At 32.8% G+C, this 13,324-nt stretch overlaps 2 protein-coding genes across 5 annotated transcripts; both read left to right on the top strand.

The window, feature by feature from the left end:
• Window positions 1-2,923: 2,923 nt before the first annotated feature.
• On the top strand, window positions 2,924-10,288 carry LOC128894054 (serine/threonine-protein kinase 11-interacting protein). Of its 2 annotated transcripts, XM_054155469.1 has the most exons (20): window positions 2,924-3,066; window positions 3,313-3,534; window positions 3,729-4,260; window positions 4,348-4,644; window positions 4,726-4,919; window positions 5,023-5,353; window positions 5,439-5,774; window positions 5,856-5,934; window positions 6,003-6,177; window positions 6,258-6,390; window positions 6,472-6,654; window positions 7,092-7,169; window positions 7,953-8,088; window positions 8,182-8,306; window positions 8,382-8,522; window positions 8,605-8,792; window positions 8,896-8,993; window positions 9,075-9,280; window positions 9,356-9,654; window positions 9,772-10,288. In XM_054155469.1, the coding sequence occupies exons 3-20, from the start codon at window positions 3,810-3,812 to the stop codon at window positions 9,967-9,969; spliced, it is 3,648 nt and encodes a 1,215-aa protein (XP_054011444.1). In that variant the 5' UTR covers window positions 2,924-3,066; window positions 3,313-3,534; window positions 3,729-3,809; the 3' UTR covers window positions 9,970-10,288. The 2 variants fall into 2 exon arrangements, with proteins under 2 accessions (XP_054011444.1, XP_054011455.1); XM_054155480.1 differs by lacking the exon at window positions 7,092-7,169.
• Window positions 10,289-10,295: 7 nt separating this feature from the next.
• LOC128894068 (carbonic anhydrase 2) lies at window positions 10,296-13,220 on the top strand. Of its 3 annotated transcripts, none has more exons than XM_054155537.1 (7): window positions 10,296-11,673; window positions 11,756-11,785; window positions 11,863-12,030; window positions 12,130-12,286; window positions 12,368-12,473; window positions 12,528-12,755; window positions 12,832-13,220. In XM_054155537.1, the coding sequence occupies exons 1-7, from the start codon at window positions 11,634-11,636 to the stop codon at window positions 13,003-13,005; spliced, it is 903 nt and encodes a 300-aa protein (XP_054011512.1). In that variant the 5' UTR covers window positions 10,296-11,633; the 3' UTR covers window positions 13,006-13,220. The 3 variants fall into 3 exon arrangements, with proteins under 3 accessions (XP_054011512.1, XP_054011502.1, XP_054011492.1); XM_054155527.1 differs by having other exon boundaries at window positions 11,756-11,791; window positions 12,534-12,755; XM_054155517.1 differs by having other exon boundaries at window positions 11,756-11,791.
• Window positions 13,221-13,324: the final 104 nt, after the last annotated feature.

The raw sequence follows: 13,324 nt of genomic DNA, 5'->3' as shown, positions 1-13,324 counted from the left end.
ATAGTATAATCACAGCTTGTATACATCATATTTATATCACAGCTTGTATATGTGATGTTAATATCACAATTTGTACATATATTATATTAATATCATAGTTTCTATACATGATATTAACATCACAGGTTGTACATAGATTATATTAATGTCACAGTATAACATCCACGAAAGTCTCGAATCTAAAATCCAGAATTAGAAATCTTGAACCTAAAATCTTGCATTTACTTATGATTAAGTCTTAACTGTCGACAGTTATATATCCAACCGTGGCCACCATATCCGTGCCAGCGAACATATCATTAAACGCACACGCCGTCCATTAAAGTGCGATTCCCCGATCCACCGAGACACGTGTTTGCACTCATAACAATTTGTACGAATTTTTTCTGACGCGATTGCGCAAGTCGCGCGCGTTCCTTTTTTTTCTCTCCCCCCCCCCCCTTCCCCGCCCGCCGCTTAAGAAACGTTAACCGAGGGAAATTAATTCTCGAAACGTCGGGGTACGGAGTATCGCGACGCAGTTATGAAAGGTAAATACGAAATCGATCGTTGGTCTTTGCGGTCGAGAGCGGGCGAGATAAAAGTAATGGGACAATTGAATCGTCGTTTTAGCCTGGCGATTCGTCAAGGTTGCGCAGGATAATCATCTCGATCGAACGGAACGGGTGAAAAATCGATTGTCGTTCCCTGGATCGATCCGACCTTGCTACGGGCGGACGTTGGGCAAGATTTTTACTGTTTCGAGCACCGCCCCGAAACAACAACGTCGAAGGCGATTGAGAACATTACTCATACCTTTTAGCAATTTGCAGCTGTTTGCAATAAGAAAATCATAATCACGAGAAGTAACTCATGTCCAATGTATATATATATATAGATGTGTGTATATATATATACTCTGTATTGGCCGATCCTTGACCGCTTTCAACGGCGTACAGGGTGACCCAGTAGTAGTCGGCAATTAAATGAGCATAATATATTGCTAATAAATATCTTCAGTTAATACACATGGACGTGAAGTTTAAGAAAGCTTCGTATAAAATTTGAAACGGTTGCTTGTATTTTAATGTTGTCGTACAACTGTGTTGTTTAGCTGGGATACACATATTATATATAGTAGCAGTAATATTAATATAACATATGTACAACCTGTGATATTAATATCATATATACAAGCTATGATAACAATATAATATATACAAGCTATGATATTGATATAATATACACAAGTTGTGATATTAATATAATATATGTACAACTTGTGATGTTAATATTATATATACAATCTATGATATTAATATTATATATACAAGCTGTGACATTAATATAATATATGTATAACTTGTGATGTTAATGTTATATATTCAATCTATGATATTAATATCATCTATACAAATTATGGTATTAATATCATATATACAAGCTCTGATATAAATATTATATGTACAAACCGTGATATAAATATTATATATACAAGCTGTGATATAAATACCATATATACAAACTGTGATATTAATATCATATATACAAACTGTGATATTAATATCATATATACAAGCTCTGATATAAATGTTATATTTACAAACTGTGATATAAATATTATACATACACGCTGTGATATTAATATAATATATGTACAACCTGTGATATTAATATTATATATACAAGCTATGATATTAATATAATATATGTACAACCTGTGACATGAATATCATGTATACAAACTATGACATTAATATAATATATGTAAACTATGATATTAATATAATATAATACAATCTGTAATATTATTATAATATGTAATGTAAATGTAATACATTTTTAATATTAATATCATATATGTATACAAGCTATGATATTAATATACGTACAATTATAATAAATATATAATATAATCAATACAATATTAGCGTAGCCACGAGAATCTATTTCACACGTTTGCAAAAGTAATAAAACCAAGATTAATAAAACATGGCAACGAAAGAGCGAAAAACAGAGTGAATAAAAGAATATCATAAATAAATAATCTTTTTTAAATAGAAACGTTATTTCAACTGATAGTCATCGTGACATAAATCGTGCAAGATAGTGGACAAGTGAACAGATGTTTAACGTCACCGAAACAATAAGGTCCTTCGCGTGGGGGACATTTAATTATCGTTCTTTCGTTACAGATCTCCCTCGATCTCCCTCGATCTCTCCCCACCCACCACAGAGTCCCTTTTTCATCAGCGAAACCGAAAGTGAACAGTCCGCCACGTATTGTGACGTTAAAACCGGTCGTCCTTCTTTCGCAATGTCGAACGGTTCGCGATCCCAAAAAGAATAAAAAAAATACCAAACGTTTTCTCACCCTGAAAATGATTCGACAGTTTACACGTCGCTCTTTATCTTGTTTCGTTTATCGTATATTCAGAGGACGCATTCGGCAATGTCCATCAAGGGAATTCGAAGTGTTATATACGTTTCATTATCGTACTATCATTTATACAAAATCTATTTGTTTATGTATCATTATTTATGCAGCGAAACATGACTGATATTTATAGTTTCATAGCAATTAAAAATATGTAAAAGGAAGGTCATCTAACGGAGATATATTTCATGAAAATGTTGGACAAATCATACAAGTTTGTAGCGAAAATAGTTCACGCTGTTCCGCTTGATGGCGCCACTAACCTAAATTATTGCTGAATTAAATAACTATCCATAGAAATAATAAATTTGCATCTTAAATTAATATATAGCAGCATTATTAAGCAAAGAATCGTATTAATTAATTATTTATGAAAAATATATTAAATCTATCTGTTGCGCCATCTAGCGGCAACCGTGGGAACTATTGTCATTACAAACCTGGGGATTTCCCCACCGATGGCGCCACTAGTAACAAACCAGTGGCTGCCCCATCTAGCGTAGTCTGCGATATAACAACAAAGGTAACAATATTCTTCCTTTGGTGCGATGATGATGATAACGTAAATTACAGACAATATGTCATTTATACCATTGTTTGACCCATTCGGAGATTTTTGAGCTGTTATTCATCGAGGATCAGGGCACAAGGTACAACTTTGTGTTTATCGCGTTATTGTTGATACAAAGATAAGAAAGCAATGAGTAGTCTATCGAAATTCGACTCGAAGTAGGCTAGAAACACGAGTTATTCATACTTTTTGTAATGCTGTGTCGTAGTTGGTTTCTGACGTGTTTATCGTGTTGTACTACGCATTAATAGAAATTTTATGATCCTAATCGTCGATAGGTTTCAATGAGACGATCAATTTGTTTTGAGATTCGAACGTGTTTCAGGAATCTCGCAACGTATAGTGTTCCTAAAACAATAACGTAAATTAAGGTTACTGGATTGCATAATGATGGATGACATTTTCCGAAGATAATTAACTGTTTTGGTGATATGCATTTCATGTGTTGTTCTTTCGTGATAACATGCACGGAGCCAGCATCGTTTATGACATAATTATGAACTCGTTAGCAGCGACGAGGCTGGTCTAGACGATGTACGATAACCTAGTAAGTTTTTAATAAAATAGTCAAATTGTCATTGGGGTGAAACATTCGCTAGGCACGTGACGCTATCTGTAGTTAGACGTGTCTTTCGTAATTGGAATTGAACATTAAATTTGCTCGAAAGGTTGTCAATTATTTTGTCATAGTATCATTTGAAAACTATATAATAAAATCATAACTATTTGTTTGTCTTTCAGGTTAGTGATAAGATCGCATCGGACAAAATCCTAAACGTTATCAAAATCTTTCACTTTTCGTGTAACAGAAAATAAAGAAAAATGGATTGTCAACACACAGATACTATGGAAGAAATAGTGAAGCTTGGACAACTCTTGCATCAAAACGGAGATAAAGTGTTAAGCGCGTCAAGTAAACTGTCTCTGTCGACCATGTTACTCTACAATTTAAACGAAGCATTTTCTTTAATCGTGGATAAATCCGAAGACTTAGAATCTTCTTTCCAAGTGTGCAATAGCTCCAACATCAATGTATTTAGCGATTTGAAATTTGTATACGATTTTATACAGAAAACGGTTGGATTGAAAGTGACTTATTGCGCGAACAATCCCAACATACCTGTTGATATTACTAAGTTTAGGCATTTGAAATATTTGGAATTGAAGAAAATTAATATAGACTCTGTAAAGGGGCTTCAAAGGGTCAGAGGTCAACTTGAAAGCGTTATCTGCGCTGGTAGGAAAGGAATTTGTACTGTCAGTCAATTATTAGGTAATTATAAACAGATGAACAAATCATGCTATGAATGCAACTTAAAATCTATTCGAAATAGTTAAAGAATACACCATTTTTACGCAGCTAGTTGCGGTGAAGATGCCAGCATTGGATTTGTTTGGGATTCATTGAAACATTTAGCATTATCTCACAATGCTCTTGAAAAATTGGATAAATCTTTGGAATTGGCACCTTGGCTACAATTAATTGATTTGAGTCACAACTTATTAACATCCGTAGACGAATTATCTTGTTTACCCAACTTGAAATATGTGAATCTCGGATATAACAAGCTTGAGGCAGTACCTACATTCAATAAGGCTGCATCGCATTCTTTACAAGTATTAGTTCTGAAGAACAATTACATAGAAAATTTAAATGGTAATACATAAGTGCAATTACATACAAACAAAAACAATCGTTTGCACTTGCTTCTTTAATGCAAATTTGTCTGTGCAACAGGTTTACAAAATTTAGAGTGTTTAACGGAATTAGATTTATCGTATAACTGTGTAATGGAGCATTCAACTTTATGGGTATTGGAGAGAATGTCTACTTTGTTGTGGATATCTCTGGAAGGCAATCCTTTATCGTATCACCTAAAACATCGACAGTTATCCATGAAATATTTACATCCGAGCTTAAGCGAAAGCAAGGTGAATAACTTATTAAGAATAACAGAATGTTGTAACGTTATACGTAAACATACTGTTATCGAACGTAGCATTACATAAGCATCAATAAAATTTTATGATTTAGTTTGTTTTAGACCGTTTGCGACTTTCGAAATCAGAGAAACAAACTATTACAGGGAATCGGCGATTTATGATCAGATCCGAGCAACCTATGTCAAATGAATTCTCTGCTTCTGTATCGAATTCGTTGAATTCTAGTAGTTTATCTGTATCGATGAACGCGTCTACTTTAAATGAAAGCGTAATGGAAAGATCTACAGAATCGATGAATACTTTAGAAAGAAGTATAACCAAAGCTAAGAAAAAATTGAATGTAAAAGAAGCCGTTATCGCAGAAGATGAACACGAACATAAAAAGCTAAAAGAGAATTATATTATTTACAGATCGTATTCAGGTGATTAATTATTTTTTACCGAATACTTTCAAAAAATTATTTATGGTACAACTTCAAATATTTGATTTATTTTAATTCTTTGTAGAGTCGTCGAAAGACCATTTGGAAACGAAGAAACAAATTTTAGCGTTGCGAGAAACATATGGCGAGGACGCATGGTTAAGCAGTTACGCTGGAACAGTCGTTCAAGACATTATGGGTTTGCAGTCGTCCTCAGAATCTGCTACAGAAACTTTAGATGACACGACCGAGACGGCGGAAGAAACCGAAAAACATTCGACAACGGAAAACAACGAAACCAGTAACGAAAAGGAAGAACATATCGAAACATCAAGGGAGGAACAGAGTATTCCTGAATCGACCAGCGACACAGCAATCGCAGTCGTAAACATACCTGACCCTCCCTATGACCCAGACGAAGGTGTGCTATCAGAAATATCATTCTAATGTATTTACATATAAAAAAAAAATATTTTATTTTCTCTTGCTTTTTAATATCTAGAAAAAGGAGATTTGTATCTAGTACACAAAAAGAAGAACGATCACGAATTGGAAGAAGTGTTCTTGATAATAACGTTAGAGTAAGTGTTCTTTATATTCGAATATACTAATTAGTTGCTGAATAATATTAATTATATAAGTATTACAGTGACATTAAAGAGAGAGATTCGATGACTGGGAAATTAAAGTCTTGTTGGTCGACGAGTTCTGTGTTATCGTGCGTGCTGGGTAGAAGCGAACCGATCACGGTAGATATCATTTTTGATACAACACGAGAAACTCGTCAAAACAGAAGATATTTCGTACAACCAGACGATGCAAAGGTAAGAAGAACGAAGTAAACATTATATCGATGTCAGCGACATACATGCTAATGTTAGTTTATTATCTGACTGTATCGCAGAAAATAGTAACAACTATTGGCGAAAGGATGAAAAAACGAACGATCTCATTGAAAGTTTTTAAATGCATGAAATGTTCGACTCATTTCTCTCAAGATATAGAATATGCCACTGTCATAAGTACATCTGTGTCGGGTACGTTTTCAGTAGTAGTATATAGTTGTATGTCCGGTTGTGTAATAATCATTATAATAAAAAGAATGTTTATTTTTTTAGGTGTAAAACAGTTAAAGTGCCCCACTTGCAAAAGTACACTAGTCGTGGAAACAGATGAATTATCAACGATAGACATGGAAAGCGAGGTTTTCGAAAGTACGACGGAAAGTTCGTCGAGAAATCAATATTCGGAAAATACCATGAAATCAAATTTGCAACATTCCGAGTCCTTCTCCAGCATTGGTAAGTTTCATTTCTATGTCTTGCATGTAATTCACGTTGCATTCAATTTAAGAATGATCAAAATGTTTGATAGAAGTTACACACTTATTACGAACACGTAACTTTTGCTGATATATTTCTTTTGATTCTACAATTGGATATCGTAGCTCGATTTAATAACGTGATCTAATTTTTATAACCTAAATGTGGTGTTTTCTTGCGATTTAATAAGCGTAAAATATAAAATGAATGTTGTATATTCGTGAAGTTTGTCTATGAAAGATTAACCGTAATAATTATTTACAATGCTGAAACTTTGTAATACTAGCGATGTACCTTACAGTTTTTACTAGAAATTATAATTAATAATACATTGAATGTGAACGCACTAAATGCTGACTGCATATCCATGCATTTTTACTATCGACTGGGACAATAACATACTAATCCCGGTGCAGGTGGAACGGAGGGTCGAGCTATATCCGTCACCACTTCTCTGGTGCACTCCGACTCTCACACCCAAGCTCAAGTCTGCTGTAAGCTTCAGCCACAATAATTTATTACAGCACTTTCTGTTTTCTTCAAACTTTCCCTATGGTTTAAATACAGCCACGAGCTACTACATTAAATGCTTCACTATTTAGACTTAGATACTTAAAGTTTTTTTGTCGATATAGGTCCATATTTCTTTTTTTGTGCATTTAAACATATTAGTTTCGATTAACTATATTCACACTAGAACTGAGACATTTTAATTAAATATTCGACGAATATAATTCGAATTCTCGATTATTCGATTGCTTTCCTCGATTTACACGGTAGGTACTTTTTGTTAATATAATTATTCAGAAACAATGAATCGTATCAAATACATTTTTCATTCGCATCAGCATATCCAATTCCTAGGTTTCAAATATCTAGATGTATCGTATTCTTAGCTTTGGTACTTTCGTAATTTCGTATTTACAATGACTATAACAATTTCATTCTGAATTTTACTCTAAGACCAACTAAATATATTAATATCCTGTACAAGAATATTATATATATATATATATATATTATTGAATAGAATTGTCAAGAAACTTTTCCACCTTTTTTTGAAGCTAGCAAAGATAGAAGTGTCCTGTAATTCTTATTCGTGTTTTTATTTATTTTGACACGTTTTTAATAGCACTAAGGGAAACAAAAAGAAAAGTATGAGCACCTATTAGTGTACACACATTAAACTAATAAGCTTTGTGTTAAACTTATGTTAAACATTGACGTGTATATGTACGTATATTAATCGTTTAACTGAACGAACATTTTATAAACAGGTTCAGCAACGAGTTTAGAAGATTCGCGAGAATCTACGCCATCCACAAATGCGCTAAACCGGAAATACGAGAGCGATATAGAGGTTCTTAGCAACCCAAGCCAAAGCAGCATCGAAATCCTCGATGAAGCTTCGAGGTAGCCTACATTTTGTATAATTTAATATTCATATCGCTACGGAGTCATTCATATATTAATCTTTGCTTCCTAATACTTTTATAATTATCGTAGAACTCACTTGACACCGCATAGAAAGCGGTCTTCAGAAGAAAGACGTACAGCTGTTGCCCCGTCTCTCTTAACGATACCAGACGTAGCGCCAATCATGACTGGTTTAACCGAGAGTAGTTCTTCAGGTTTGCTGGCAGTTTTATCCTAATTATCGTCACGAATAATTGCGAATTAATAAACTAATAGCGTTATTATTACAGGTTCCCTGACAGATAGTATATGCACCGCGTATGAAAAAAAAATAATCAGACAAACTAACGCGGATGAAAAATCCCTTAACAGTAGTAACGATAAAGAGACCAAATTCACGCCCGTAACAAATCTAACTTCTATGCTAGGTGGTAGGTGAAATGATACGACACGGTTTAGTTTCGATCCACGATTGAGCAATGTTTCAATTATATTTAATATTCGAATTTTTAGGTTTACTTCAAAGTATAAAGATTGGCAGTAACAAGCCGTTGTTAAAAGAGGAAGAAGCGTCGCCTTTCTTGGGCAGTAATATCCAGTATTCTTATACCGATTTTAGTAGTATAGATCACAGAATAAAGTTACATATCATCTTGAACATATTCGAACACGAAAACGAGGAACTCATTCTTCTACTTAGGGTAATATATCAAACATTGAACATTCGATCGATGTCCATTTTGTTCTACTTCTCAAGCAACTATTTTTTTTTTAAATACTCTTTATTTGTTCGTTAACTTATAGGCGGACATTCTCATGTGTAACGCGAAGGACACGTTTCCTGGTTGCTTGGTTCTGTCTACATCGAAAGTTTATGTTCTTAGAATCGATGGATTAGAGGGGTAAAAACAACACGTTTAGTATGCATTCTATCTGCGACTAATTTGTTTACGCATTGAATTCTTTTTTTATTTTTATTATAGAGAGGATCCACAACGTTGGTTACATAAGGAAATCAGTTGGACAATGGATAGATTACGATCGTTTTCGCCGTTACCATTTAAACAAGGTGTCTTGGTCGAATTAGAACAATCTAACAAATTGAACCAAGAACTGCAATCCCCCATTACATTTTTATGCATCTTGCAAGATTTTCAGAGAACGTCTAATTTTTTATTCTACGCCACCGGTAAACGAAAGAACCGCTTATTTAACGATCTCGGGGCTGTAACATCGTTTCGAGTACATAAATATTTATTTGCAGACTCATCCTTGCCACCTAGTTGCGAAGTTGAATTTTCAGTACCGAAACATTGCACTGTTTTAATGCATGGCTTATTAAAAGATTGCAAGAGTTTTCAAGATGGCGACGCTGTGAGACTACTCGCATTGTTTTCTTCCGCCTTATTAAAATACCAGGATCTCGAAGAGCAACTTAAATTATCGAGTTTGATCATAACGGCTTCCGTCTTAGTGATATGCAATATACAGTGGCTTTTACCGAGCAATAAAGAAACGCCGCAAATAGTAAGGGAACAAGCTATGAGCAATTTAATCGGAATAGTGAGTGATATTAATTTTTAATTCAACTATACGTACTATAATATTTTAATACAATTAATATAAATGCGTATTCTTTACTTTTTCTGTAATACAGTCTTCTGTTTGTCGCGTTTACAGGAACATTATAGTTCGTCACTGACCTTGAACTTCTTAGACGAGGTAGCGGAACAGGAGGAATCGTGGGTGTTGAATTTCGTTTCTGTAAGTGCCGCTGAGACGGTCATTAACTCGGTACAACCGCCATGGGAGGAACTGTTTTCGATTCCTTTGCAAATTACTACGACATGCAAAACAAAAGAGACCGAGGACGTATAAAAGGAACTTTAATACGCCTAAAAAAATATTCTAGTCGATCGAAATACCCCGCGTGATCATCAAAGAGTTACAATTCGTTAGGATGAATTGATAGAGTTTCTAATACTATACGATTTGTATTTTGGACACGATAACGATACCTTTCTTTTTTTATCAAATATATTCAGTTAATGGTAAGGTGACAAATGTTACATCATAAGTAACAACCGGTAATATTTGTCGTCTTTTAATCTGTATTTTTTTATTGATCGAATAACAAGCAAAAAATGGATAGTTACATAAGAGAGCCTTGAATTAAAAATATCAGTTATCCCGTTGATTTACTTTTTTTTTTTTTTTTTTAAATCGTAACTTATCAATTTTCTATAAAACGTTAATGACACGTCGCTTTTTATTATTTCTAATGTTTCATCTCAGTCACTGAAACAGATGAAATTTCAAACGGTGCTATAGATGTTAAAATACCGCGTCTCTGAATGTTTATTACTGGAAACAATTTTTTATATAACTAATTTATTATGCCTTTCGAATAATCAAATGCTTAACAACGTTATAAATGTTGTTTATTTATTGTTTTGATATTGAAAGTAGTACTCGTAATGTATTTTGTAGCAAGAACGTTCATTTTACCGTCGGCAATCTTGAAAATCTAAGATGAAGTAACCTTAAAGTAGCCTTAATCGTGCAATTATTGCAAGCGGTCGTGTATTTTTTTTATACAGCAAGGCGAATGATACGCAGAGTTTGTTCAGTTTAAGTTTGTACGTTCTATAAATAGAAGTAGAAGGGTTTAAAAAGATATCATTAAAAAAATCTTCACTTATATACAATTTTTATAACAGAAGCAAATGCACAGTTTTTGCATATTTCTATTTGCGTACCGAGAATGTGAATAACATAGTGTTAGAAAAAAAAACAATTACACACTGAATACTAGTTGAGCATAGCGATCAGTCTGTGATATATATTTTTTTAATTTTTAATATATAAGTATGTCGATATGTATGTATAATTCACGTATTTAAAATGGTAAAGATACGATGACCTGTTTCTGCTGAGTCATTTTGTATATTCAATCAATTAATACTTGCAAATCTTGAATACCTTCAGTAATTTAAGTAGCTCATTCTATTACGATAATGACAAATATCACTTGTGTATATGTAAATAAACTGTTATCATGTCTATTATTATATGTGTATATTTTGTTATAGTAATGTCATACCAAAAGTAAATAGATTCGAGTGACAAGAAAATAAATATTGTATTAAATCTATTAATTCGTTTTTATAAGTTACTGGATACATGTCCTTTCTTCTTCAAGGACGATACACATAAGATGCCAGATGTTTCTTATGAACTGAATACCTGAATTTCGTGTTACTATAGCTCTAATTGAGATGAAGCACATAAGGATACGTGTGTGTACCGAAGAAACCGCGTATTGATGATGATAATAGAGAATGTAGATAATATGGAAATGAAACAGTTCGAACATGCTGAAAATAACTCAGTATGTCTCTTGGACTTGTACATGAAGTGTATTTTAAGTATTGGTCCATTCATATCAATTTTTCATTGACTTTATCTTTAATTAATTCTAACAAGTTGCAAAGGTATATTTAAAAGTGTAAATATAAAATATAAAATATCTTTAGATAAGCATGAACAGCATAATAATAATTATAAGTCTATTGGAAACTAGTAAGTTCGAATATATATCATAATATATAATATATACTCTCTAAATATTTGTTATTTGTTAATATTAATAATTATTTTTCAGTATCGCCTGCTATTGGAAATTTTGGATATAGTAAACGTAGTATATAGTATCTTGTAATATCGTATTTTTAATTAGCGATTATATTTTAAAATGTCTTTGTATTTTAGGTCAACATTTGTGGAGTAAGGATTTTAAGCTGTGCGAAGGAAAATTACAGTCTCCTATATCCATATCGTCATTCAAATCATTTCCTCTTCCTTTGCCTGCACTCGAGGTAATCGGTTATCATGATTATCTTCCAGGACCACTACATTTAAAGAATAACGGTCACTCAGGTAATTTGATTTTTAAATAAACATTTGTAAACAAGTAGCAAAAACTAAATTAATTGTTTTTCCGTTATAAAATATTAAATTTTATATTGATTTGTTTAGTTGTTGTAAACATAAATAATAACGCAAGAAATATGTATTTGCCTTACATATTTGGTGCTAGTCTCGAAGTAAATCAAGAATACGAACTAGATCATTTACATTTTCATTGGGGTGCAAAAAATAACAGAGGATCCGAGCACGTTTTTAATGGTATCAGGTAATGATTATAAAATATACAAAGTTCGTTAGTATGGGTTTTAATTTTACTTAATTTTTTGTTGTTTTGTTCATTTTGTAGATACCCTATGGAAATGCATATAGTTCATAGAAATAAAGCATATTCGAATTTTTCTAATGCCTTAAATTACGAAAATGGTCTTGTGGTTTTAGGAATCTTTTTTCAAGTAAGTTTAAGATGCATCTAGATTCATTACTGACCGTTACATAATAAAACTTAGTTGCAGTTGGAAGATAACAAGTTGTTACATCCCATTTTAAATAATTTGAGAGACGTGCGATGGTTACATAAAGAAATAAAATTGCAAACACCTGTAACATTAGCTTCGCTGGTACCTCGCAATACAGATGTATTTTATACTTATAAAGGTTCGTTAACTACTCCCCCGTGTAACGAAGTGGTAACATGGATAATTTTCCCAACCCCTGTACTGATCTCTTTTAACCAGGTATCTTTTCAGTACTGTACAAGTTGCTCCTATCTACATCTATGAGTAATACATTCCAAATATTACATACTTTCAGCTGAATATGTTTAGACGACTTTCCGATGGAGAAGACGTATTAGCAGATAACTATAGAAAATTGCAAGATATAGGATTTAGAAAAGTGTACGTTAGAAGGTTGAATTCATCTCTGGCTACAACATACAATGCAACAGTTTTCAATGTCACGAATTTAGATTGGTTTTTGCATTGAATCGTATTTAACCAATTGTATCGTAATCAATGAAAAAAAAATTACTCCGTCATTTCGCTTTTGCTAGAAAATAAAATTAACACGTAAAACTTCTATAAAGTTAGCTTGTTTCTGGATAAAATAAATTGTAGTTTATTTTTCGAATAAATAATGTATCATCGAGGAACTATACTCCTGTTTTAACGTTTATTAAAGTTGCTGATTATTTAATTGCATTCGAAACAGTTGTTTTTAATTGAATTTTTGAATGGCTGTGTATACCTGATTATGTATGAGATTACGTAAAACGTGCGTTATCATTATCATGGGTAGTATAGCG

The sequence above is a fragment of the Hylaeus anthracinus genome, unplaced genomic scaffold (assembly GCF_026225885.1).
Source record: "Hylaeus anthracinus isolate JK02 unplaced genomic scaffold, UHH_iyHylAnth1.0_haploid 0, whole genome shotgun sequence".
Taxonomy (NCBI): domain Eukaryota; kingdom Metazoa; phylum Arthropoda; class Insecta; order Hymenoptera; family Colletidae; genus Hylaeus; species Hylaeus anthracinus.
The sequence above is the reverse complement of the archived record's forward strand: the minus strand, read 5'-3'. Positions and strand labels throughout refer to the sequence as shown.

Coding starts and splice junctions, on each gene's coding strand:
- LOC128894068 (XM_054155517.1), top strand. CDS start 11,634: ATGAACAGCATAATAATAATTATAAGTCTATTGGAAACTA. Junction 12,287..12,367: donor CACGTTTTTAATGGTATCAG/GTAATGATTATA, acceptor TTCATTTTGTAG/ATACCCTATGGAAATGCATA. Junction 12,756..12,831: donor TACTGATCTCTTTTAACCAG/GTATCTTTTCAG, acceptor ACATACTTTCAG/CTGAATATGTTTAGACGACT.
- LOC128894054 (XM_054155469.1), top strand. CDS start 3,810: ATGGATTGTCAACACACAGATACTATGGAAGAAATAGTGAAGCTTGGA. Junction 5,775..5,855: donor TCCCTATGACCCAGACGAAG/GTGTGCTATCAG, acceptor TTTAATATCTAG/AAAAAGGAGATTTGTATCTA. Junction 8,089..8,181: donor ATCCTCGATGAAGCTTCGAG/GTAGCCTACATT, acceptor TAATTATCGTAG/AACTCACTTGACACCGCATA.